Source organism: Notothenia coriiceps, unplaced genomic scaffold (assembly GCF_000735185.1).
Source record: "Notothenia coriiceps isolate Sejong01 unplaced genomic scaffold, NC01 NC01_scaffold00001466, whole genome shotgun sequence".
In the NCBI taxonomy this organism is placed as follows: Eukaryota; Metazoa; Chordata; class Actinopteri; order Perciformes; family Nototheniidae; genus Notothenia; species Notothenia coriiceps.
Window position 1 is genome coordinate 91,495 of NW_011334167.1, and position 24,599 is coordinate 116,093.

Consider the following 24,599-nt stretch of genomic DNA (forward strand, 5'->3'; position numbering starts at 1 on the left):
AGCATATAGGTAAATATTTACATGACGATCCCCTTCTGCGCATGTCTACTGATATATAGGGAGGAAACAGCCACTGGTGCTTTACACTGGGAGGTATGGGAGGCAGTGAGGGTTATTATTGGCTAGAAAATGAGAAGAGGGAAAACCAGTTGTATTTCTTTCATACATAGTGGAGGTTTATTTGTGGTCAAACTACATAAATTATTTAATTACTTAAATCTAGAGAGGTAGAAATGGCATAAAGGTATGGTTCCTTCCAGTAAACCTGTCAGATGCGATCGGTCAGACTAATGTACTCTGGGAAATCTAAACCGGAACGACCCCTGAACACAGAAAAACATCAACAGCTATGACCTTAAAATCCAAGATGAATTCTCCTTCCATCAACAGGGTAAAAACTGTATTGTAAATTACGTAACAAAGTTGCCTTCATTAAAAAGAATAACACAATTCATTTTAGATAAATTCGATAAATAAATACTTTATTTCATGTTGTATTATAATCGTTAAATACGGCATGATCTAATACAGTTTGTTTTATATGTTAAACCAATATGCGTATGTGTTTGTTGTTTCTTGTGCCTGCTACTGCGTGTTTTGTTGATACACTACTCAACGTCGTGTGACGTCTTTATTTGAAGCTCTGCTGAAGTCTGTGACAGAGTTTTAATTTGACAAAGTTATACGGAAAAAGTACTTTAAGATTAATCTCCTTTCACGACAAGCGGCCCACGAGGTATTTGTTTTCTGTTTTCTATTTTCATTCATATATGTGTGGCACAATATGCTAATATGTTTGGCTAGGTATACGTGTAATTCGTTTGTTGTAGTTCTCACGGCGTAACGGAAGAGGGGAGAAAGCACTTCTTTCTACAATCAGTCGAGCACTCAGTGTGCGATTTCTACCAGTGGACATGTTTAGACTTAAATAGAACTGTGACGTCCCAGCTCCGATTTCCAAGTACAAATTGAATGCACCATAAAACCTCAAAACATTACATTTTTGAAAAAGAAAGCCAAACAGTTATTACTTTTTTGTTTTCACTTTTTATTTGAGGTGCAACTGTCTAGTGCAATTGTAACGTCACATTTGTGATGGGCTAAGGAACATGCACAAACATCCACATACTTCGGCTAGGCATTTTCCTTTTTTCTCATTATTGTGTTCAGCGCTCCAGTTGCACAACGAGCAACTCAAAACACTCGGCTGTACAAAAGACCAAAGAAAAAATAAACCATCCTAAAAAAAAATACAATATCACTTGTCTCCAAAACGGTAAAGAGTCCAGATCATAAGAGCGATAAGCGTCGGCGAGGAGAGTTCACATACAGTACGAGGCTGTGTGTCACTGCAGAGACAGCATTTAGTGTCGAGGTGAAAGTCCTCGTGTTGCCACCCTGAGTAATGACATCACAGGTAGTTCAAAACCTGGCAAACCATAGATATATATATATTTACATATATATTTACACATGTTGAATAAAACAACTAAGAAAAGCTTGTATATATGTATCTATGGTTAGAAACCAGGCACTTGGCAGAGTTTAATTGGAAATGTTTACAAAGTTCATCGTCTAGAAACTGATTTGCCTCTCCTTTAATTATTTTAATACATCACTAGGACATTGATAACAACAAAAACATAAAACAGACAAAAACTTCCCCTAGAAAAACGTTTGATTCCCTGCATAATGTTAACGCTCCATCCAAGAAAGGGGGAGAGTGCGTTGAGAGCACTGAGGGCGGGGGCGAAGAAAACAAACTTCTCCATGTGAAACAATGAGGTGCAGCTTATATATATATTTATTTCATAATTATTTAGACACCCACCCCCCCCCCCACCCCATATCTTCAGATAAAGAAAAGTTCCCATTCCAGATGGTACGAATCTTTATAGTCCGTCTGAAAAAAGTGCATGGATTGCAGCACTGAGAAATGATGTGCTGATGGAGAGGGCTGGGTTGAGGGGGGGGGTGAAGATGATGGCACACTTTTCACGAGCGAGGGATTCGTGCTCCCTCCTGATTGGCCGAGCCCTGCGTTAGCTCCTTTCCTCCGTTGGAAAAACGGCGGTCACTTCCTGTCAGCTGTGCCATCACGGCGATGAAGAAGATTGTCTGAATCAGGTCATAAAAAGCGGTCACCGGTGCGGCTCTTTCGGTTAAATTAAATGTGCAACAAATGAAAGTTCGTCCCCCCCGATGCGCGGCTGGAGACTGTGGCATAGTCGCTGTCGATGCTAAAGTCGGTTCACAGTATGGCGAGGCTCCTTCCTCCTCCTACAGCTCCTCTTCCTCCCCTCATCTCTGATCCTTTAGGGGCTCTGCATTGGTTCACTGTTACGCGGATGTGCCGGAGTTCTGTGTGGGGGGGAGGGGCTGTAGCGGGGTCCCGCCCGGGAGGGGCACCGGGGGTTGCCCGGGGCCGGTGGGGGAGCCGGTCTGGACCTGAGCCTGGAACTGGGCCATCTGCTCGGGGCTGGCCAGGTTCTTCAGCAGGTTGTTCTCTTGCTCCAGCTGCGTGTTGCGCTCGATCAGCTCCTTGATCTGCTCCTTCAGCACCTCCACCTCCTCGCGCACCGCGTACATCAGGTGGCTCTTCACCAGGTCCTGAGGGCGGAGAGGGGGGGGGTTAGAGAGGATACATCACTTTCCCCTGTGAGGACACTATTTGTTCAAACCAAATGTATGTTTCAGACTAGTCACACACAACACAAACAAAGTAACAGGTCTGTACCTAAAAGCATCTTTTCATTATATTAAGGTTTCTGAATAAAGCTTAAATGTCTGGTGTCACTTTACAACGTCGACACCCTTTAAAAAATGTTGGGGAATTATTAATGTTGTTATATTGGCAATATAAATGTAATGCATGGCGCTGTTAGTTAGTAAAGGTGTGTGTCCCCCTTTGTGTAAAGGAAGAACTGTTTTTTTTTTACCTCCGTGAACATTTTGTTTAAAAAAAAAAAAAGACTATACGCCAACTATTATGGATAAAGCAGGATATTTGGTGAGACAGAAACGGGTTGAGCAAATAATTGTTGACTTCTGAAATGAACACTGGAGGTATTGGAAACGTTTGGATCACACAGTGCTATGCAGCTCTCACTGGAATATATCACTACAAATAAGATTATACTAATAATAATATTGGTGCAGCCTAATCTTTATCTGCACAAATATCAGCTTCAAACAGAATGAATACACATGCAGAAAAAAAGAAAGAAGCTACGTCATGTATTTATTTATATTTTTAAAGTCAAATCACTATAGAAATAAACTTTAATTAATTGAGGTTAGTCAGGGAAATACAAATATTTGGTTTCACAAAATAATATGTTTTTGTGCTGCATTGGAAAATAAAGATCTTAACCAATTGCTTTTTCTTTCTTAAGCAGAGATGCCATATGTTTGCTTCTCTAGATGTTGGATGTAGGGCTTTGTCTCATACTTATATTTGTTTTGGAATGTTGTTCAGAAAGCAGTTTAAAAAAGGAGTCTCATCTGACTGTCGGGAATTTTGACTGGCATTTTATTTATTTATATGTTATACTTTGAAGGCTAAATCAAATTCCTCAAATCAATTATTAGAGAAATAAACAGCAGATAAAAGGATATTAAAAGGACGCAGCCCAATCACACATCCCATGATTCATTTGCACACTATAAACTTTATCTGGATGACTTCTTTTTATTAAATCTAATTTGGTACGCCTTGGTTTTTATTTAGACGCGTAGTAACCACAATAGACTTCCTTCTAGCATAAAATAAATAATAAACTAATGACTCAGAGCGTGCTGATGGGGAGGAAATGTGTGTCACAGCGTCACAAGCTATTTCCATCGCTTCAGTTTTGCTCAGCACATGCCAGCTGTGTGTGAAGGATGGCAGAGAAATATACATGAATGCCTTCAGGAAGAGAAAAAAAGGTGTCTTTAAAAAAAGGCAAAACAGCTGTGTTATTCATTCCCATGATGCAGCTGGAGCAGTGTGCAGTAGGAGGATTTAACACTGTGGGCCCGCCCCCCCCCCTCCCTGCCCCGGTACGCAGCGAGGGAACAAAATGTTCTGCACCCGGGTGGGAGGAGCCAATCAACGGCAGAGTTATTTATACTGAGCCGCGGGGAGGCTGCTGCTTGCCTAGCAACACGGGACGGAGGGGGGGTGAGGGTCTAATGTGTGTTTATGCATGGGAGAGGGGATGGCGTGTGAACCCCAGCCTGCCCAAATCGAGGTGCCTGCAAACCGGAGGTCATCGCTCTAAACCCGTGACAGAGCCCCTGCCCCCTCGAATGTATAGACCAGCAGGTGCATAGATGCGGGGAAATGTGGCGCTGGATTTGTATTAAAATGCACACAAAAGCACCTGCATTCATTCATTCTTTCATTCTTATGCCAACCTGAGATTTGCTCTGTTGAATATCTTAAAGCGTCTAAACCCTTTCAAAACAAAAGCTGAAGGGGATTACGCTTATATAACGCTGCGTTAACACACATGTCAAAGCTATTTACCAACACATTGAGGGTTTTATAGGACAGGATTCTTACCATTGCTTGTTCAATCTTGTTGTCAATGGCCACCACACTTGCACCGGAAGAGCTAAAAGACAGATAAAAGAAGAGGCTTATTATCACAGCATATGAGATGATGCATTAGGAATACTGCAGGATGGATGGGATGAATCAATGGGGTTTCTTCACAGACGTGACTGGCATTTGGTTTTTTTAAAGCTACGAAATCAGAAAGAAATAAAGACGTGTGTAACATTATGATGCTGTCATGGGTAAATAAAACATCCAGAGGAAATCTGCAACAAAGCAAATGGAGGTCGAGAAAGCAGGCATTGACTTTGATGGCGGAGAATCAATGAGGCGACATAACAAGCCATGAAGCCCCATTTTAAATCCGAATAAAACAGTAATATAATGCGCAGAAAGGCTTGTGACGTTACCTATTGTCAACCCGGAGAGATGCACCCTCCTTCCCCAGCACAGAGGACAGAAACGATATCGAGAAATTCCTCAGTTGGCAAACGCTAAGATCCATCGCCACTGTGTAACATTGGGCATTCATGCTATCCAGCCCATTGAAAGCCCCAAAGGCAATTCTTCGGCTTTACAAACTGGACACCCAGCGGTATAAAAGTAGAAAAAAAAGCGCATTATTGAGAGCAGGATGTCTGGTCTGCTCTCCGGGCGACCGCAGAGCTCGCAGCCGGGACGGGGAACACAAAAGACTGAGCGGTGGGTTGCAGCTCCGCGCTGCCTCTCCGGGTAATGAATGCAGGACAACAGCGCGAGCGGCAACGTGATTGGTGGAGGCGGGAGCTCATTAACATAATGTGTGCCGCAGCGGTGTCCCTGATTGGATGAGAGGTTCGCTCGTGGTAATAAATTATGCAACATCCCTCTACCTGCTGCTGTTCTCTATAAATCCCGCATCCATCCACGGAATGAAAGAGGGGACTGCCTCGTCTTATATACGAACATTAAAACAGCCGGCATTTTGCTTTTAAACTTCCGTTTAGTGTTGAACTGCGATATAACTGCACTGTGTTTGTTTATGCTCAAATGTGTACTGCAGTTGATGGGGAAACTTTGTCTGATGCAATGTCTCCACCTATTGGTTATAACTCGTGCTTTGAAGGGTCACACACACCACAAGTTGACCCTCACATACATTGAATCATTGTCTTTTGAGACATAATCAATAGGCCACAATGTGTGTGTGTGTGTGTGTGTGTGTGTGTGTGTGTGTGTGTGTGTGTGTGTGTGTGTGTGTGTGTGTGTGGCATAGGCTGACCTCTGTCCAGTTGGGGGGTAAATAAAGGTGTCAGAGGACAAAGGAGCTCCCATTCTTTTGTGTTACTTCTCTATCAGTTTGGATGTTTGAAATGGGAACGCGCTGTTCTTCACAGAACAGCCCCTCTGTTCTGTATTTGGCTCCATCACAAATTATTTACGAGTTCCCTTAAGGTTTTTTTGGTCATTTCTGTGATGTGTGACAGAGCTGAAACAGGGATTCAATCGACGGAACATTTTGATAATAAACAACTCGTCAAAGTAATTTATCAAGAAAAAAGGCCAATGTTTTCTTGTTTCAGCCAACCGTATCTGAGGTTAGACATACATGTATGCATTTATTTTTTTGATATATTTTGCCTGTGGTATTGTTAGTCGGACAAGATATCAATATCAATTGACAAAAATTAACCATTAGTTGCAGCCTCAATGTTAAGCCTTGCATAGCTTAGATTAACCACCGGTTGTAATACACCAATTAAGCTTATGCGAATAACACAAAGGCAGCTTTTAAATTATTATTTTCAGATCATTATTTATCTTTAAGCACTAAACAATAATGTGATTTGTTGGTGTGTATGTGCACACTGATGTCGTCACCATATATAGTTTAGATAAGCACACGGAGAAAAGGAAATACATTTAGTAAACTGTTGGATGCTCTGGACACGTACGAACAATAAAGCAATAAAGATTAAAGATCTTGACTGTACGTCAGGAGCTCCTTTAAGCACCTTGGCTGTTCTATCCGGCTCTGGCTGGAACATTTGTTGAATCAATTTCAGTAAGTGGAAGTGTGTCAACTTCATAGTTTGGACATCAGAAACTGGAGGAGTACCCCGCTCATGTATTTAAAGGCATGATGGGCAAGGGAACTGATGGGTTTGAGTGAAACAAATGTTTGGAAGTACTTTAGTCAAGATAATAAACTTGAGAAATTGGGAGTTGGGTGTGGATTTAATGTTTTGACTTATTGTGTTTTGGAGACTGAAGTCTATGAGTGGCGTGATAACTGAGCAAAGGGAAGCAATAATGTGCTGAGTGCATCTATTGAGGAACTGGAACATGATGTTATCTCTGGCAGTTGAAATTGGAGGGAAAAGTTTAAGTAATAAAAAAAAAAAAAATGGGCAGAGTTAAAGTCTTTGTCTGGAGCTCAATGCAGTGAGTGAACATCAGACTGCCACGCATTCACACTCACACACAGTCATGCACAACTAGCATGTGCAGAAGCAAGTCAATTGTGTCCTCAAAACACACAGATTGCTTTAGGGCTGCTGAGCAGAGTATGTTCATGAGGTGATGAGCTTTTTCGTTACATTTACTGCAACCCTGAAGTAGGATAGATAGATAGATAGATAAGACTTTATTTATCCCGAAGGAAATTGTTGTGCCAGAGTAACAAAATACAATAAACACAATAAACACAGGATAGACATTATCCGGATGTCCCGTTGATCCTTCGTGTGCTCATTGTCTGGAGGATCCTGCCACCATTTTGAGCGTTGTTTCTGTTCTCAGAAATTAACGTGACGCATGTTGAAAAGCAAGTATATCTTCGGCCAATGTCAAAAATGTGAAGAATTGCAATGGACTTGGTTGTTAATGAGTTCAAATATGAACCATCTACGAGACTGCGGCATCATGTCCGACCCCCTGAAAGCCACCCATGCGCCACCTATCGCCTAAACCAAACTGAGTATTTCCAGTATTCGAGAATGCATCTGCCATTGTTAATATCCTGTTGTGTGCTACATGTGAGAAATGTTAACTTCTGACAATGTCCTGCACTGATTCTAGACATTGTCCGGAGTCCGGAGAGCTTCATTAGATATGAAAACAACAACAGGTGTGAACTTTCCTGGATAAATGCTTGGATAACTGCAGGTCTTACTCTAAATGACGGCAAACATTCAATCAACTGAACGCAACCACAACAATCAGAAAACAACACAAAGCCACTCATTTAATCCCCAGGCAGCTGCAGTGGCGCTGACCCCCGCTCATCACCGCCGACCCCTAACAACACTACAGCCATGGTTACCTCTTCAGATGCTTCTCCAGCTCCCAGAAGAGCAGCTTCAGGGCGGCGGCGTCCACGCCCTGCGCTCCTCCTGCCCCGGCCAGCCCCTTCTCTCTCATTGATGCTCTCAGGCTAAACCAAAGCCAAGGGCCCTCATTACGGCCCCACCGAAAACACCCTAAAACAAAACACCACCACGACCGTCCTCCTGACCTGCGCCCTTTGCCCCAGATCCCTCAGATTCACAATGATCAACAATGGAAGACGGGGATGGGAGAGTGCGTGTGCGTACAACGGGAGTGCAAGCCCTGCTGACCGCGAAGCCGAGAGCACAGATAGACTCTCAGACCATTGGGTGCATGGCGAGGGGAGATAGGAGGGCGGATTGTGATGTCACTGCTTAAGGAGACTTATCACCTCCCCTTCTGTTGTTACATAAACACTCGGAAGAGATTAGGGTGATCCGTCCAATAGGATGAGCTACTTTTGACCACACACCCACTTAGTAACCCCGGATCCAACCTACAAGCCCCTCCCTTCGGTCAGCAACCTCTCGCGGGTTTACTTTTTGTTGACTGCAACATCTCCTCAGTTATGCTGCTGGAACAGAAGTAGTACCCTTTTTAAAAAATATATAATTCTATCCATCAAAACACAGTATTTTTCCTTAAATCTCCTTAAAGACAAAAAACATCTATCTTCGGCATCCCACACACTGTACCCCTCATTAAGATATCTCAATGTGTACGTTGTACCATGCACGCATTCAGCCGCCTTGTCACTCCTTATCAGTGGACGCTCACTCTCTCTCTCAGCATGGGTCTCCACTGGAGCATGGCTCACGTGTACCTCCATGTTTGGCTGTCTCCCATGCATTGCAGTCTGAACAAAGACCATCACAACAAAGTGCCTTGAGAGATGAGATGAGAAAAAGAGCAGAGAAACTCATAAAGGGATGGGCGACCCTGAGCATAAATGATGCACAGTTATGGGGAACACAAAATGGCGGCGAGGGGCGTGCGGAGCGAGTTTGTTTGTTTGGTGGGATTGAGCTCGATGCATGCGGGGAAATTATTAACCTCGTTAGGTGGGGGTCAAAGCATCTTTTGTTCACTCTACTGTATGTGTCGCTAATCCCACAAACAGTCGAGGGTCACAAAAAACGAGCATTGAGAGATTTTAAGAAGATAATTAAAAAAGTGATAGAATCTAATCAAAATGTCTCAAAACTTGTTTTTTGGTGAAAACTCTTTTAAAACTACCATTATTAATTAGTGTCAATTACTAAGTTTGTTTATACATTGGAAACAAAGCTCATTAGATGCTGCTAATCCGTACATCGTGTACTCGCTATCTGTACATCGTGTACTTGCAGCTTTGGGGTCAGTGTACGCATGCCCGCTTGGAACAAAGGCTCGGAGTTCTTCTGAGGCGACCACTCACTGACGTGGAGACCGTTTCAGAATTCAAGCCAATCGCTGATATGGAGCAGCACCTTCGGCTCAGCCAATAGCGAGAGACCTTGACGTCAACAGACATCACAGATGGGTTTTCATTCATTCACGTCCATCTAATGCTTGCATATCTGACATACAAGGCTTGACCCATATATTACCTAACCACTACGGTAAAGCTTACTGTATGCTACACGTGGGCGACGGATCAGGAGGAGTAGTGATAGCGTAAGACTTTAAGTCACTTCGATGCCAAATTAAAATGGTACTCTTCGGCCAGGCTGCTGTGTTGATGTTCTGCCAAGCTATTAGACTTTATTAGTTAGGTACACTGTGCCAAACTGCAGATAAAACCATTAACAGGCTTCCTTAGGCAGGACAGCATGTTCACCCATCACAAAATGCTTTCTAATAGGAACCATTGACTGTTGACTTGAAACTGCACAATAATTGTAGAAATAAAACTAATTCAATGTTTAAGACTGTATCCAGAGGATGTCTAAAAGTAGACGGACTCAGTATTAACTAAGAATAATTGTCATGATTCCAAAAAACAAAGATGTAGAACAGTCAAAGTTTAGTTAAAAAATGTTTTAAAGGTGCCGTAAATACAATTATACGAAATATTTAAAATAAGGTTGATTAACTAATATAAAAACAAAATCAACACTATTGAGCATATGCGTGTTTTAACACTCTGAAAAGGGCTGTAAATGTCATGTATTATTATCATTTATATTCACTTTGACTGACTTGTTAGGTCCATAAAACATTTTTAGTAAATAAATGTATAAGATGTGTACAAAATAACTAATGTTAATCATAAAGATTAATAGCAAATCTGAATAGAATGTAGAGTCCATCTTTGCCACACCCTGTGGAGCTTACATAAGGCTGGATGTGTAGCCACAGTGCGGCAGCACACGATGTGGAGGAATACAAAGAGCAGATGGTGCTTGTAGTAAGTATTTAAAAATATAAAGTTTCATGGAAAAGCAAGGAGTGAACGGCATTTGAAGTGACCCCTATCTTTAAATCCTGGGTGTTGTAGCCTCTCAGTTAAAGGCATGCTATAATTAGTAATGCTTGGACTTTTCTCTATATGACTGAAGGGGGAAACTCGGGAAATAGCTTTGATAGAAGCCATTGAAAACTGGGGCAGCTAAACTGAGGAGGCTTGCGTGTAAATTCAGACATATCTTGAGGGTGTTAAGGACAATATGTTCATCATATAAAAACATATTTTGAAGTTCAATCAGCTATCAGCAATTCAAAGGAGAGAAGAAGCTCCAGTTGTGTGATCACAAATCAATAGTGCTCACAGAGACCTACAAGTCTTCTTGTGTATTTGCTGTACATACACAAGATTTCTGCCCCCCGCCCCCTCACCCTTTCTTCCGCAACACTCCCTTTATCCACATTTTCACAAAAGCATCCAGCTGAGTGTAAGTAACACTTCCGACTAGCTTTATTGTGCAGATTGAGTTTGAATTGCTGCAGTGTGTGGTCCTGGAGAGGATCCAACTCCACCACACTGGAAATCATATGAAATGGGGAAGGGTTTTAATAACAGGCATTATAAAGCCATACAGGAAGTGACTGACTACAGCAGATGATGTCAGACATTACATTTTGGCTTCCCTTTTTACATCCCTCCTCAAATAACGCGTCTCTCCTGTTATCCCTCTTCTTTTTTTTTGTTTCCCATCGGTGTGTATGCCGCACTGTCATTGGCCCGCCTCCTTCCGCATCACTGGTACTCAAGCAGTCGGGAGACATGAGCTCATGCGTGTGTCCCGTTTGTGTGTGAGCCTATGTTTGCAAACTGGCGCGATCCGGTTTCGGATGCTTTTGAGCACTGGCATTTTACAAAGAGGAGAACCAAGGCCGACGGCAAGATCAACGCCACTGCACACGCACAAACACACATTCACACAAGCAGAAGAGTGTGTTCATTTAGAATTAAAAATAACAAAAGGTCAAGAAATTAACCAGATTGGTTGAAACTTGAGGCAATCATTAAGGTTGCATGAAGCGTACACTGGTAGCAATGGGAAACCACCTTTGACTTGCAGCGTGGGAGAATCTTGATCTTTGCCAAAAACAGATAAAACAAATATTCCCCAAACCTCAAGCAGCTCTCATGGCATCACAGAGCTCCAGGGCAGCGGCTCTGTGGAGCGGAAGAGAATGTGTCTCTGCCATGCACGCAACCCCTTACATAACCAGCCTCTGTGCCATGTGGGAGACGAGAGAGAGAGAGAGAGAGAGAGAGAGAGAGACGGGGGAGAGAGGAGATTCAGACGTCTCTACTAGTCGTTAGGGCTGCACGATATATTGTGTCGTGGCGATAATCGCGATATTCACATCGCAGGACGTGCACATTTTAATTATAATTTTTATTTTATTTTTAGGATGTGCGATATTAAGTAGGCAAATTAACTCAAACACGTCATGTTACAATTATTTTTGCTGCTTGCTACAAAAGGAAAACTTGCGCGGCTCTCATGTCAGGGGTACTTGAGTGAGTGACAGCAAACCACCGATCACAACCAAATCTCCAAAGCAAACAGACGGTGATTAAAAGGTAAAAACACTGAATAAAGTCGTTTCATGTGTTTCTCCAGGGCAGTTGGGCGCTGCTAACCGAGCTAGCTCAGCGTGTTGCTCTGATAACTTAAGATCCAGACGTCCGTGACTAAAATCCTTCATCCGGTTGAATATAGTTAAAAAAACACCAATTGTATAGCATTAAAGTTCAAGAAAGGATGGTTTGCGGTAAAAAAAAAAAAAAAAAACGGTCTTTTCTTGAATTCCTGTATTTTTTCATATCGCAATATATATCGCAGGGGGGGGGGGAATCGCAATGTCAGTTTTTTCCAATATCGTGCAGCCCTACTAGTCGTGCCTTGTTCCTGTGATGGATGAGATATTAACTTTCCCCACCCTTACACATTCCTCACCTATTATTAAAAGACATTTTTAGCAGAGCCAAAAACAAACTAGAAAGGAATGCTGGATAAAAACAGCAATAAGATGATGTTTACAGGAGACACAGTATCATACCTGAAATATCTCCCAAAGCCTGGCGTGACTCTGGAGCGTTTGGACAGTCTAAATATATTCAGTTCACCATCACACAAATCATATAGGGCGCCTAGAGAGCTAAGTCCACTGCTTAAAGTGTTACACAGTGATGTCACATACAATGTTATGGAAGTAAACAAAGGACTACAATAGAGGCGTTTCAGGCGTGAGAGAAACTCTGGAGGGAACGCAGGGATTTTACGACTAAATCGACTTCTACATTTCTAGTATCATGACATCCCTGGACTATATGCCACAACAAATGGCGACTAGGCTCCTCGTGTGTTTATCTGCAGCTTGGAATGCACAGAAATGTCTGGCTCTCTGACTATTTTCACACCTAAAGTTCGGCAGCCCGAAACTCTCTCTTAGCCCGAAACTCTCTCTTACCCCGAAACTCTCTCTTACCCTCTTACACTCAAACCTTACGCAACGTCACGACACAGTGGCCACATTAAAGCGTCACAGGAAGCCGTCACATGGCCCCGCACAGTGTTTCTGTTTTAGGGCAGTATGTAAACAGAGTCAGATGGCTCACTGTCGGAGCATCAACAGCGAGGATGTCTCGTGCAGGCTTCACACGGAGCCCTGCATGTGTTTTCACAGTAGGAAGGGTCGAGGCTGTGACACAAAACAATTAAAGACTGGCTTTACGCAGAAATATTATCGTGTTATAAGCGTCACTTTAAGGGGGATCGATGTTTCTCCTTGACAGGCAGAAGAGTGGTCATGTTACTGTGGACGAGTTTGACAGCTTTCCCAACTAAAATAAATGTGTTTTGACTGATAACGGAGGCTGTTTTTCCAGGTTAAACCAGTATGAGCATGATACTCGCATATTTATCTTGCTCAGCTGGAGGCTTTCAGGTGTCACCACAGATTAAATCATAGGACTTGAAATATCACATTTCTCTCCTTTACTGTGTTTTCCTTTAGAAGTAACAATGAAATAAGAGAGAAATGACAGAGAGAGAGAACACAGGTGTCCTAACCGCCATCATGGCACAGCCAGTTAAAACGAGTTTATACTGCCTGCCTCTGCTGCCGCTTCTCCCTCACTGGGCATGCCTGAATGGGAAAGAGCAGCATTATAAAAGCACTTTACTGTAAACGCCTAACATTCCACACATGTAGTCTACAGGCAGTAAAACACCCTGACAGGCAAGCTGATAATCGCCTGAGAACGGAACAACAACGTGCAATCGTGCATGGACACATATCAGATTCTCTCTTCAAGGATCTGCAGGAAGGCACAAGGCGAGCAAACGTTATCTAGCTGGGGGACTCAAAACGTGCACATGTGATGCATCCATAAATAATACAGTCAGACTACTGACCTGACTATGACAAGATCTTCAGGCTCCAATTTACTATCATTCTCGTGATGGATTCATCTCCAAGTGATTTCATTTATTACTAGGTTAACTGTTCTAAAGTTCATTGTACTATTTATTGAATTTGCTTTTACATATAGTGCTGCCACTAATGATTACATTTATCGATAAAGTACCAATTATCTTTCTGATCAATGGTTTGGTCTATTAACTGAAACTAAATACTGTTAATGTTCATTACAGTGACTCAAATTGTAAGATGTTGTCTTTAAACGTCTTGTTTTGTCAGTCCAAAACCCCAAAAGTGAAATGTTTATTTGATTTAAAATAGTGAAAAACAGGAAATATTCAAACAGGAAAAAAGATATGATTATTATTTAGGATTAATCGATTGTTATTATAAGTGTTGATTGTTTTTCCAGGTGACCTACTCATTGTTTAGCTGGTTAAAAAAGAATCAAAATAGTTAAATCATTTCCCTTTTTGCAACAAAAAATACTTTTCTGTTATTATCAACCAGCATCATAATGTGTAGTAGAAATAGATTGTAATATAATGGAAACTATAGTGCCGTAGATCACATAGGAATCCATGTAATAGCTAAATAACTTATTCATCAGATCATTTTCAAGACTGCCTTCTTATGGACTTCTAACGGCATTAAACTAAATATGTTGCAGTAGAACTAATAAACGGGCCTCTATGACAATGTTTCCCCCCCATAGTCTGACTCATTCAAACAGACAGAAACAAACGTGTCCATGGGAACCAGTCCATCCTTCAAAATAAACACTCCTGCTGAGTTACAAACCCTGTCAAAGGAAATGTGATATCAACCACTGAGGCTTTCTGCAGCCAGTAACCACACTGAGCAGAATCTCTACAGACATTTCTGAGGAAAGCACAAGAAGAGAAGACACAAGTTCACGTGCTTGCGTGCAGGAAGGACCTTTCCACTTAGCACATTTTAGGTCAGTGAATCTCAAAGCACGATAGAGTTATGTAAAGAACCAGGCCAGGCGCTTTCGTGAAGCAACACTGCCACCTTGTGGGGGACCAGCAGAGTGAAGAAGAAAATAGAGAAAGTATTTAATGTCACATCTTATTAAAACACACTGAGATGTATTGCTCTTGACATCCAGAGAATGACGCCCAAGAAATAAGAAGCTTATTGTCGTTGAATCTGTTGACCCACTTCCACTGTAAAGACACACCAAACAGCGCAATGAAACAAAAGCAAATGTCGGCTGGATATATCCTGCACGCGTGAGAGTTTCCATATGAGCGCATGTGTTTCTTGTCTAGGTTAAACTACCTGGGGTTTACAGTGATGCGTCTCATGCTGTGGTCACATAACAAAACCGCAGCACATGTGCCTGCAGAGATTCTTTAGGTCTGGATGTCACAGGGTTCAGAAATCAATCTACTTGTTCAACCATTTGTACTGCATCATTTCATAAAGCTCATGTCAAAAAGTGAATTCTGTAAAGCTTTTCCGGCTCGTTAAATATACAGGATGAGGAGAAGGAAGAGACTTTAAGATGACGTGTCTCAGCTTATTCTTGTCTTTGTTAGTCATTTAAACTCGTATAAACATATTTAAAACCACATTCTTATCTTGGGCTGTGCTTCACAGATATGTTTGTTGTTAGGCGTTACTCACTTTGTTTGTGTTGTAAATAGACTAAGAAATTAGTTTTATAAAGTAAATGACTTTGTACAGGCTGTAGATTATTGACACCATTGGGGTATAGATTGGTTCCCTATGAGCCTCCCTTTACAATCAAATGATGTCAGCTTTCAAGCCCCAAACTCCCTCATCATCAAAGGCTTGCAGAGAGCTTTCAGTAAAGTGGAACTCAATTGTTTAACTCAACTAAAGCTAACTAAAAACTAGGCCTGCACGACAGATATTGCAATTTTCGATATTTGTTTTTAAGCGACCCAACGGAAGTTTATTGTAAAATGTGGCCGTATCTCCGGCTAGGAAGGTCGCATCAACATGCTCCCGTCACTAGCACCCCCGCAGCCCGAGCTACGAGTGAAAGAACTAAACTTACATGAAACTTCCGTTGGGTTGCTTTAAAGTCAAGCTTCAGTTTAAGATTCACCCTGTAATAGAAACATGTGATGGAGCATTACTAACCTGACTCAGATGGTTTGTTTCACCAAACCATCTAGGAAAGCTCCACTGGAAGCCATTTGGAAAAGTATTTCAAAAATACTTGGCAGGTGATTGGATCAATCTGTCAATCACCTTCTATCATGGGCCACTTCTGATTGGTTAACAATCACATATGTGGAGCACAACACTTCTGATTGGTGTGGATGACTGACACACAAGAAGAACAAAACAAACAAAAAAAACTGAAAGGAATCCCAGGCTTTGCGATTTGATAATTGCATCATTTCAAATCGCAATTTCGATTTAAGATTGATTAATCGTTCAGCCCTACTAAAGAATCAACAAAATAGCATACAACTCAACAACTCAACTAAAGCTAGCAAAAAATTCAACCAAAAAGATAAAAGCTCAACAACAAAGCTGGAAGTAAAGTAACTATCTCCAAGTTGCTCAAACTTAAGTAGTGAAACTGTGGAAACCCTACCTTGAAAAACATTGTCTTGACTAAGCTAATATACAAAACCTACTTCCTTATTAATACAACAACGGGTTTCATTCTGTCTTTATCCTAGCAGATCAGGGTTTGGAGTTCTTTGTGATTCATAGTGCCGACGATACTGTTGCTTGATCTCCTTGTTCATTTCAAAATGAAGGGACTTAAATGTGTAATCGACATCAGATTTGGAATCAGATTTTGGAAACATATGCAGTATGCCTCTCATGTTCTGAGGATAATGGAAAGCCATGGTTGTCTTAGCAACCGGCTAGTGGGCGAAATTGGAAAACGTTATAAGTTTGCACATCAGTGGTATGAGAAAGGGAAAGCCAGCATAGGCACAACAAAAAGGATTCTCGACTCTCCTTTGTCTCCTACTTTGGCTCACCAGCTGACAATTAAAAAGGTTTTTACAGCTCTATGATTATCACTTCCCTGCAAACTCGTTGCCCTTTGACCCCTGCTGCACATGTTTAGGCTACTTCATTTGGATAGCAGCACTATAAAACGCTAAAGAGAAAAAAACAAAAAGAAAGCCGCTCGCATAAAACTGCAGAGAAACGCTGTGTGCGAGTTTTACGAGAAGAATAATCAATAAAGATTGCAACTCTAATTTTAATGACTCCCTACAGATAAATACACATAATAAAACCCAATGTTCTATGACATTTAGTTGGCCGGAGAATACACATTACTGCTTTATGGTGTTTCTTAAGCACATAATTCACAAACCCACAAACAACTTGACCAATGGGATACTAGGGCTGGGCGATATATCGAATTTACACGATACATCGTGGATTGCACTACATGCGATGTCGTAAATGACCACATCGTGAACATCGAGTATTATGTTGTCAAATCAATTTCCCGCCGCGGCCAAAATGAGCTTTCCTTTCTCCCCCATAGACACAGTCACACACGCAGGCCCCTAACTTGCACACAAACATTACACACATGCACAGTGACAGAGAGCAGGGCTCGACATTATAAATGGCCCGCTGGCTCGGAAGCACTATTTAGACACCCCGAGCCAGCATAACGTACTTTCCACTTGCCCGCTCGGGCCACTAAAAATATTGCTTAAAAAAAATAAAATTGTTCCTGTGGTATCGGTATTTTGACTAGCATTTTTTTTTAATTGTTTCGTTTATTAACGCTATAACATAGCGTTTTGAGAGTCGCTTGTCGTTGTTGGGTGAAAAGCAAACGGCTGTTTGCTGCGGAGCGCAGCGCGAGCAGGCTCCCGTGAGCGGGAGCGCGCTCCTACAGACTATCGCGCCACCTAACCTTTCGCCAAAATGTTTTTAATACCAGCGGTAACCGGCCAAGCGCCGGGCAAAAAACTATCTTCAAATAAAAGAAAGTCACCGGAGTTAAAGGAGAGTGACAGGGAGCATGAGAAGAAGGAGAGAAAGTTTCAGCCAGCTTGATCGATGGAGTTGGCTTCTAGTGCAGTGACGCGTCCTAAAACCCTTTTATAATCTATCGATTAGATTTATGATTATAAAATTATAAAAGTAGGGTAGACATGTGGAGATTATCCGGCTGAACAAAACGTGCATTTATCAAACAGGTTCGTTTTCCACAGACCTTATTTCCAGCTATTTTCCAAAACCCTGTGGAGAAATCCCATTGCTTTTTTGTCGAGGGAACCAGCAGCTAACTTACTGGTTTTAGGACGCGTCATTGGCTGCACCTCTCGATATGACGCCAATATAAACAAGGTCTTCTGTCGGCTCTGTACATCAATGCCGACCAATGCTGACAAGTGAAGAGTAGAAAATATAAAAGGTCTTCGCTATAGGGAAATGTCCCAGCAGTTTAGGAGAATGAAGGTTCTAATCTAATCTATTACATAGCCATTACATGTCTAACTCCTGATAATGACAGGAAGACAGAAAGCGCATTATACTAATAATAATAATACTACTCATAATAATAGCAGACATTTTTGAACAATGACCACAATATCATTATTTTAATAAACAAAATATGAACAATTGAGGAAAATGAGGAAGAACTGATACTGATACAAGTAGTAATGTAGTTAGTGCATACATTACTATTGCAACAAATGTGTTAATTTTCTTCATTATTAGTCGATTTTTTTAATGCAGACATATGTTGCAGGGACTACTAGAATCATCATACTGGCGTGACTGTAAACATCAAGGGGTTAAATAAAAAAAATGTATTTGTTTTAGAGGACATTTCAGAATATCGCGATATATATCGTATATCGCGATATAGTCAGTAAATATCGCGATTTAGCGATCTCATTTAGAGACCATATCGCCCAGCCCTATGGGATACATGTGTTGACTTTAACAGAACATTTGGCATGGTAATTTATTACAAAATAATGTTTATTGTGGTTTTGCTCGAAGAAAGACACTGATTGTGCTTACATTTTTTACAGTGCATGGTGTTTATGAGTCCACTGTAACCAATACAACAAATGCATTCTCTGCACCCTGTGAGGAAAGTTGTTTTTCTTTTGTAGTTGTTGAAAGATTTGTGATTATAACACACAAACACACACACACAACAGGTTTATAATAAAGTGAAAGTGTGTGTGTGTGAAAGTCACGAGTGCTTCTCCTCTACTGTGAAGCGCTGATGGCAGCGATCCAAAAGTCAAATGATATGAGCATCGACCTGCAGGCTGAAATTAGACCTGCGGAGAGGCACGAGGCCCGATAAGAGTCCTGATTAATATCACTGCTCTTACGCAACCTCCCCTGACAGATATAGAAACTGGCAGGTAAAAACAAAAATACAGACACACCCTCCCTGTTTTACAACATGACACTATTCATATACACAGCTGTGCTAGCTCAGGCGTTGTCAAAGTCATGTGAGCTGCAACGTGATGCGTTTGAGAGCCAAGCTGCAATTGGAAAAAACAAGAAACTGCGACAGAAATTGAGAGCCGACGTGTGCCTTTGATGCTACAAACACCCTGGGCAACTACTTGATGTTGTTTAAGGCACTTAGGGACAGGGGGGGGAAAGTGATTTGTTGCAAACATTTAGAGCCCAGCCCCTGTCTTCCTAACAGAGTAGCATGGATTAAATGTCTTAAAGTTGACTTGAATTATAAAAAAACTGTTTTAGAAATCAATGAGTCATTTAGGTCAAGCTAACAGCAGTGTCAGCTTCTCAAATGTCTCATATTGTCAGCTTCTCAAATGTCTCATATTGTCAGCTTCTCAAATGTCTCATATTTTCAGCTTTTGGGGTTTAAATGATAAACCTAACTGTATGTATCCAGTAGGGATGCCAGAAACTGACCATGATCAAAATCGAAAATCGGACAGCCCCGGCGAATATTAATCGATTATTCGCCGCATCGTGAGACTATACCTGAGTACTGACTGCTCCCCTCTTTTGGGTTCATTTCTCAGTAGAAAGTATTGCTGTAAAGGCCTCATGGTGAGAAGAAAAACCTGTAAACTTCACTATGGCTGGATGCAATTAACCAGGAGAAAACACTGGAATGTATGCAAGGGGAAGCAGTGGAACAAGAGGAACAGACTCAAAAGAAAGGGGGTGGAGGAGACGCGGGAAAAGAAAAAGAGGGTGACAAAGGGGGAATAGGAGCCAGATTGCAGAATGACCGTGACAACATGTAAAATACACGTGCCGTCATGATGGGGTGCCATGATGGCTGACAAAAGCCTCCACACTGACCACAGTCCGGCTCTGTCTGCAGCTGAACATGACTGCGCCTATGTCAACATTAAACCAGCAGCCTCTGGAGCTCGGACACCATCTGAACAGCTGAAGATACAGCTCTCCGGGGACCTGCTGTGCTGATGATTCAATTAGACCAATGTTTACTGGTTCGCTCAGCAACTGTTGTTTTAATCATGGAACTATGGACTTACTTTTCTCCAACTTTTTGGACGGTTTGAATTTCTTTCAAGCTGCTTAACCCACAACATTTTCCAGAATATTTGTGCAGTTGTTGGGGGAGGCTGACAGTCAAACTCCCTCCATGCCCTACAGGCCTTGTTACTGTACTCACAACATGAAACTCCTGCTAAACCAGAAGAAAGGGCAGCACAGCGCTAACACTAGAATGCTGCCTGAACACTGCTCCATTTCTCTAAAGAGAGTTTATCAAATGTATCTAACAAATCACAGAAAGAATAACACTGCATCTTCAAAATGGGGCACGGACGTTTTTTTCTCCAGTGCTCCAACTCTTTCAGAACAACATTTTTAGTAACCACCTGCAACTGCTATAACCACTTTTGAGCAGAAACAGGAGCAAAGGGTTGAGTAATTGTACACATAAATAAACCATGGCACAGCTCCCTTAGGGTGGTACACAAATCAACAGATCCAGCTTCTAATAAAAGACTGAACTGGGGGGAGAGGCGCAAAGACCTGAGCTAATGGAGGTGGGTGTGTGGCGGCAGAGGGGTCGAGCAGGACAAACAGCTGCTGAGTCACCATGCTCTGTGACTCAGCGAGTCCAGCCACTGATATTTTCACAACAACAAGTCAATTGAGCTGATTATCAAGCGCCTTTTTCTGCAGAATGACAGAATGACCAGAGGGTCGGAGACAAAGCAAATATGACATCTAGATTCTGAATGAAACTCGGAAGAAAAGCAGTTTCGGGATGCAGATAGAAGCACGGCTGCAGCTTGTGATTATTTTCAGATTCTGTGCATTCCTGATAAATCAATTGGCCAATAAAACGTCAGAAATGAGTGCGACAAATGCCCATCCCAGGTTCCCTAATTCCAAAATGGCTGTCTTTTAATGTATTTCTTATTACATGTTCAGTCAAATACGATAATAAAGTGTAAAGTCTCCATATAAGGAAAAGAAAACAGCATTTTCTGCTATTCTTCCATGGAAAATATTATATAATAATATATTAATAGATTATTATAATAGTTGTTGATCCACTATCCTTGCAGCTCTAGTTGCAAGCAGAGAAGAACTGTTAAAAAGGGTGAAAACTAAAACCTAAACAGACATCGATAACCCGACTTAAATCAAATTGAGTACATAAAATATATTTCACTGCATGTTGAGCCAAATGGCAATAGTGAAGAAATGGCACAATGCAAAGCAGCTTGAACTTGTATGTTAACCTAGAAATGTATTGAACATTTTTCGCATGCACAGGCTTGTGTCCTCACCTGTCCTCCTCTCCTTCAGCATGGTGGGTCCTGAGGCCTGCAGCAGCAGCAGCCACCATGAAGGCGCTCGCCTCCGCCGACATCCCCATGTGGGCCAGCGATCCTGCAGCACCTCCGGCCTCTGCAGCCCCGTCTCCACCTGCTGTCATCCCGAACCGGGGCAAACCCAGCAGGCCTTGGTGCTGGAGCAGGATCCTCTGGGCGTCCTCCAGCTGCGATGTTCTAAACGAGCCCCCTCCTCCGGGGCCCTGGGTGAGGGTGGCTCCCAGGGTGAGGAGAGGCTGCAGGTCAGCTTGCAGGGCAGTCAAAGGCATGTAGTGGGTCCTGTGGCTGGGTGCTGCTGGGATTGTAGCAGTAGGGGGCTGTGTCAGGTGAGTGGGGAGGGTGTGTGGCTGTCCTGCATAAGGTGCCTGGGTAGGTGGGGCTACCTGACCATGATGGGACAGCTGCTGGAATATATTGATCGGGGGCTGTGGAAGTGGGTTGCTGGAGATTCCCGCTGCACCGTGTGGTGGAAGAGGCTGGACCTGGGTCTGGAAGGGTGCAGTGGGCTGGATAAAGTCTGGCTGACGCACACTTCCTGGAGCATGGAACTGGGGTGCAGGGTAACCTCCCTGGGGTGGAGCCTGGTGGGGATCCACAGTGTAGGGAAGCTGCTGGGGTGTCACAGAGGGCGGCTGATTTACACCAGCCTGTGGTGTTGCTGCAGGGAGAGTGACAGGAGCTTGCTGCATGTGGGACCCAGCAACAACCTCCTGGGGTGAAACATAGGTCAGATGAGTGGTTTGGGCCTGGGGCGGGCTCTGCACCGCTTGTGGACTGGTGAAGTCCTGGCTCGGGGTCTGATAGGGTTGAAGAGTGTGAGGCGGCTGTACAGCAGGTACACCCTGATTTATCCCGGCATTACCTGCGTCAGTCTCTCCAGCAACCTCTACACCTTTTGATGCCTCGGCAGCAGCTACAGGATGGACTTCCTTTTCATAATACTCTGTACACATCCATCTTCCTTTGCGGAATGGCTCAGAGTTAGTGTCTAGTTTGACCACCCTAAAACGAGAGCCGGTGGCCGTTTGAGTTTGGGTGTGCTGGGTTTGAGTGTTGGGGGCAGCAGATGGGGCTCCAGCAGAAGCTGCTTGCCCATTCATATTAGTGTTGTCATAACCTGCAGGCCCAGACGCAGGTACTGCAGCAGCAGTGCCAGCTGACACATTCGAAATGCTCACACTGCCTTGCAGATGCGGATCAGCGGCTGTCCCAGCAACAATAGGGGCTGCGGGCTGAGTCGTCCCACCTGCAAGTTTACTGTTATCCAACATGGGTGGCCTCTGCGTCTGGTTGGGCCCAACTCTGGAAGCCATAGCAGGGCTGGAGCTAGCCAAGGGAGCAATGGGAAGGCCTGGTAATGGGGGCTCATTTCCTTCCAAGCTGTCAGATTGCTGATGGTTGGGCTGCTGAGGGTAAAAATGATGGTGCATGGTACCATTTACCATCGAGGTGTGCTGCTGAGACCCCTGAGGGACAGAATGAGGGTGAAGAGGCTCGTTGGGTGACACGATTCCAGGTGTGTCAACCCCATGGAGACTGTTGAGTGTGTCATCAGAAGAGCTTCTCTCCGGGACACCTGTATCCGTGGCCCTGGACACGGAAACATCCAGCATATCAGAGGAGGAGAGGTCTTCAGTGTGTGACTCATCCATGTCATCATAGCTCTCTGTGTCATCTGCCAAACTGTTGTTGCCGCTCACGTTGATCTGCGCTGAGGTGACACTTGTGATCTGGAAGCCACTCTTCTTCTTTACCTGAGCTCCGGATGCTTGGGACTGGGGCTGGTGGTGGAGTCCGGGAGAATTGGATCCAGCCTGGGGGGGATTGTCGTCGACCGTGTTGGAGCCACTGCTACCGGCTGCGGGGGAGCCAGGCGCACCGCTGCTACCCCTCCTGTAGTGGAAACCCGCCTTCCTGCTCGCGGTCCCAGGCGAGTCTGCAGAGAAGTCCTGGTGGTGCATCTTTACCGTCAATGAGCGACTAAAGGCTGGCTGACGGCTGTTGGTGCTACCTGCTAGCTAAAGCAGATGCTAGCTAGCTGGGTCAGCTGCAGTACCGCGATACTAACGAGCCATAAGTGAGAAGTCAGATGATTTATGTCCTTTAAAGATCGAGCTAGATGTTCAAGGATGTAGTTACACTGAAATACTAGCTTAAGCGGCAATACACTTACTAAATAACGTATTAATCCAACTTCAGTAGGATAAAAACACAGCAAATTAAATAAACAAAGAATGTTAAATGCAGCTAGCCGCTGGTTAGCTTGGAGCTATGTTGGGTCGCCAGTAGCGATTAGCCACGCTCTTCCATAACTTGGTTTCTCCTCAATACTTATCAGGACTATTCTGCTGTAGTTAGTGTCACAGAAAAGCACACATAAATAAGTGTAGCTCAGAATAGTTTAGCTTTACTTCACAGTGAATGTGAAAGCTTCTTAGCTGCCCGGTGTATGTCGCAGGAAATCAGACGTCGCACAAATTCCTCCCCTGGACGTTGAGTCTCCTTTTATTACGAAGCAAAAAATATCCTAGCGAAGAATGAACTCCTTATGTTGTCATTAGACAAGAGTGTCTAAATAGTATCCGTATTTGTAGTGGTAAAAAGTGCACGCTAAGTCCATCTCGGTGTGTCTCACTGAGTCCGTGTTTGCTGTATCATTGCCGGTGAGCAGCTAACGGGCTGTCAGTCTCAGAGGAGGGAGGAGGAATGCAAACACTGCGACTGCGCATGCTCTTGTCTGCCCATTTCTTTAGACCTTTGCAACGTTCACGCTCCACTGTTAAAACGAAATGTACATAGCCTACACAGGTATTCAAGTAGAGCTAGTATATAGTGTCGTTTTCCTAAAAAAACATATCTAATCTAATTTTAACCCATCCTCTTTATCCAAACCGTCTTACTATTATAAAGTGGGCATTTTCGAAATGATGTATGAGTTGTCCTAAAAGTCCATGATCAGAATGTCCGTTTTACAATATTTACACAGCGATGAAGGCAGCACTGGCCTCTGGGTTGTGTTGATTTATTTTTCTTGGACCCCACTGTTTGGGAAGTGCTACTATATATAA

The 24,599-nt window shown here is 43.1% G+C and overlaps 1 protein-coding gene across 1 annotated transcript; it reads right to left on the reverse strand.

The window, feature by feature from the left end:
- Window positions 1-1,027: 1,027 nt before the first annotated feature.
- LOC104961531 (TSC22 domain family protein 1) lies at window positions 1,028-24,271 on the reverse strand. Its single transcript, XM_010789843.1, has 3 exons — window positions 21,487-24,271; window positions 4,550-4,601; window positions 1,028-2,610 (listed from the first exon to the last, which is right to left on the reverse strand). Exons 1-3 carry the CDS (start codon window positions 23,490-23,492, stop codon window positions 2,341-2,343), a joined length of 2,328 nt encoding a protein of 775 aa, XP_010788145.1. The 5' UTR covers window positions 23,493-24,271; the 3' UTR covers window positions 1,028-2,340.
- Between the last annotated feature and the right edge of the window lie 328 nt (window positions 24,272-24,599).

Excerpts from the sequence above, each read along its gene's own strand:
- LOC104961531 (XM_010789843.1), bottom strand. The coding sequence starts at position 23,492 with ATGCACCACCAGGACTTCTCTGCAGACTCGCCTGGGACCGCGAGCAGG. Across the intron at positions 4,602-21,486 it reads GCTGAAGGAGAGGAGGACAG|CTCTTCCGGTGCAAGTGTGG; the intron begins GTGAGGACACAA and ends TCTGTCTTTTAG. Across the intron at positions 2,611-4,549 it reads ACAAGATTGAACAAGCAATG|GACCTGGTGAAGAGCCACCT; the intron begins GTAAGAATCCTG and ends CTCCGCCCTCAG.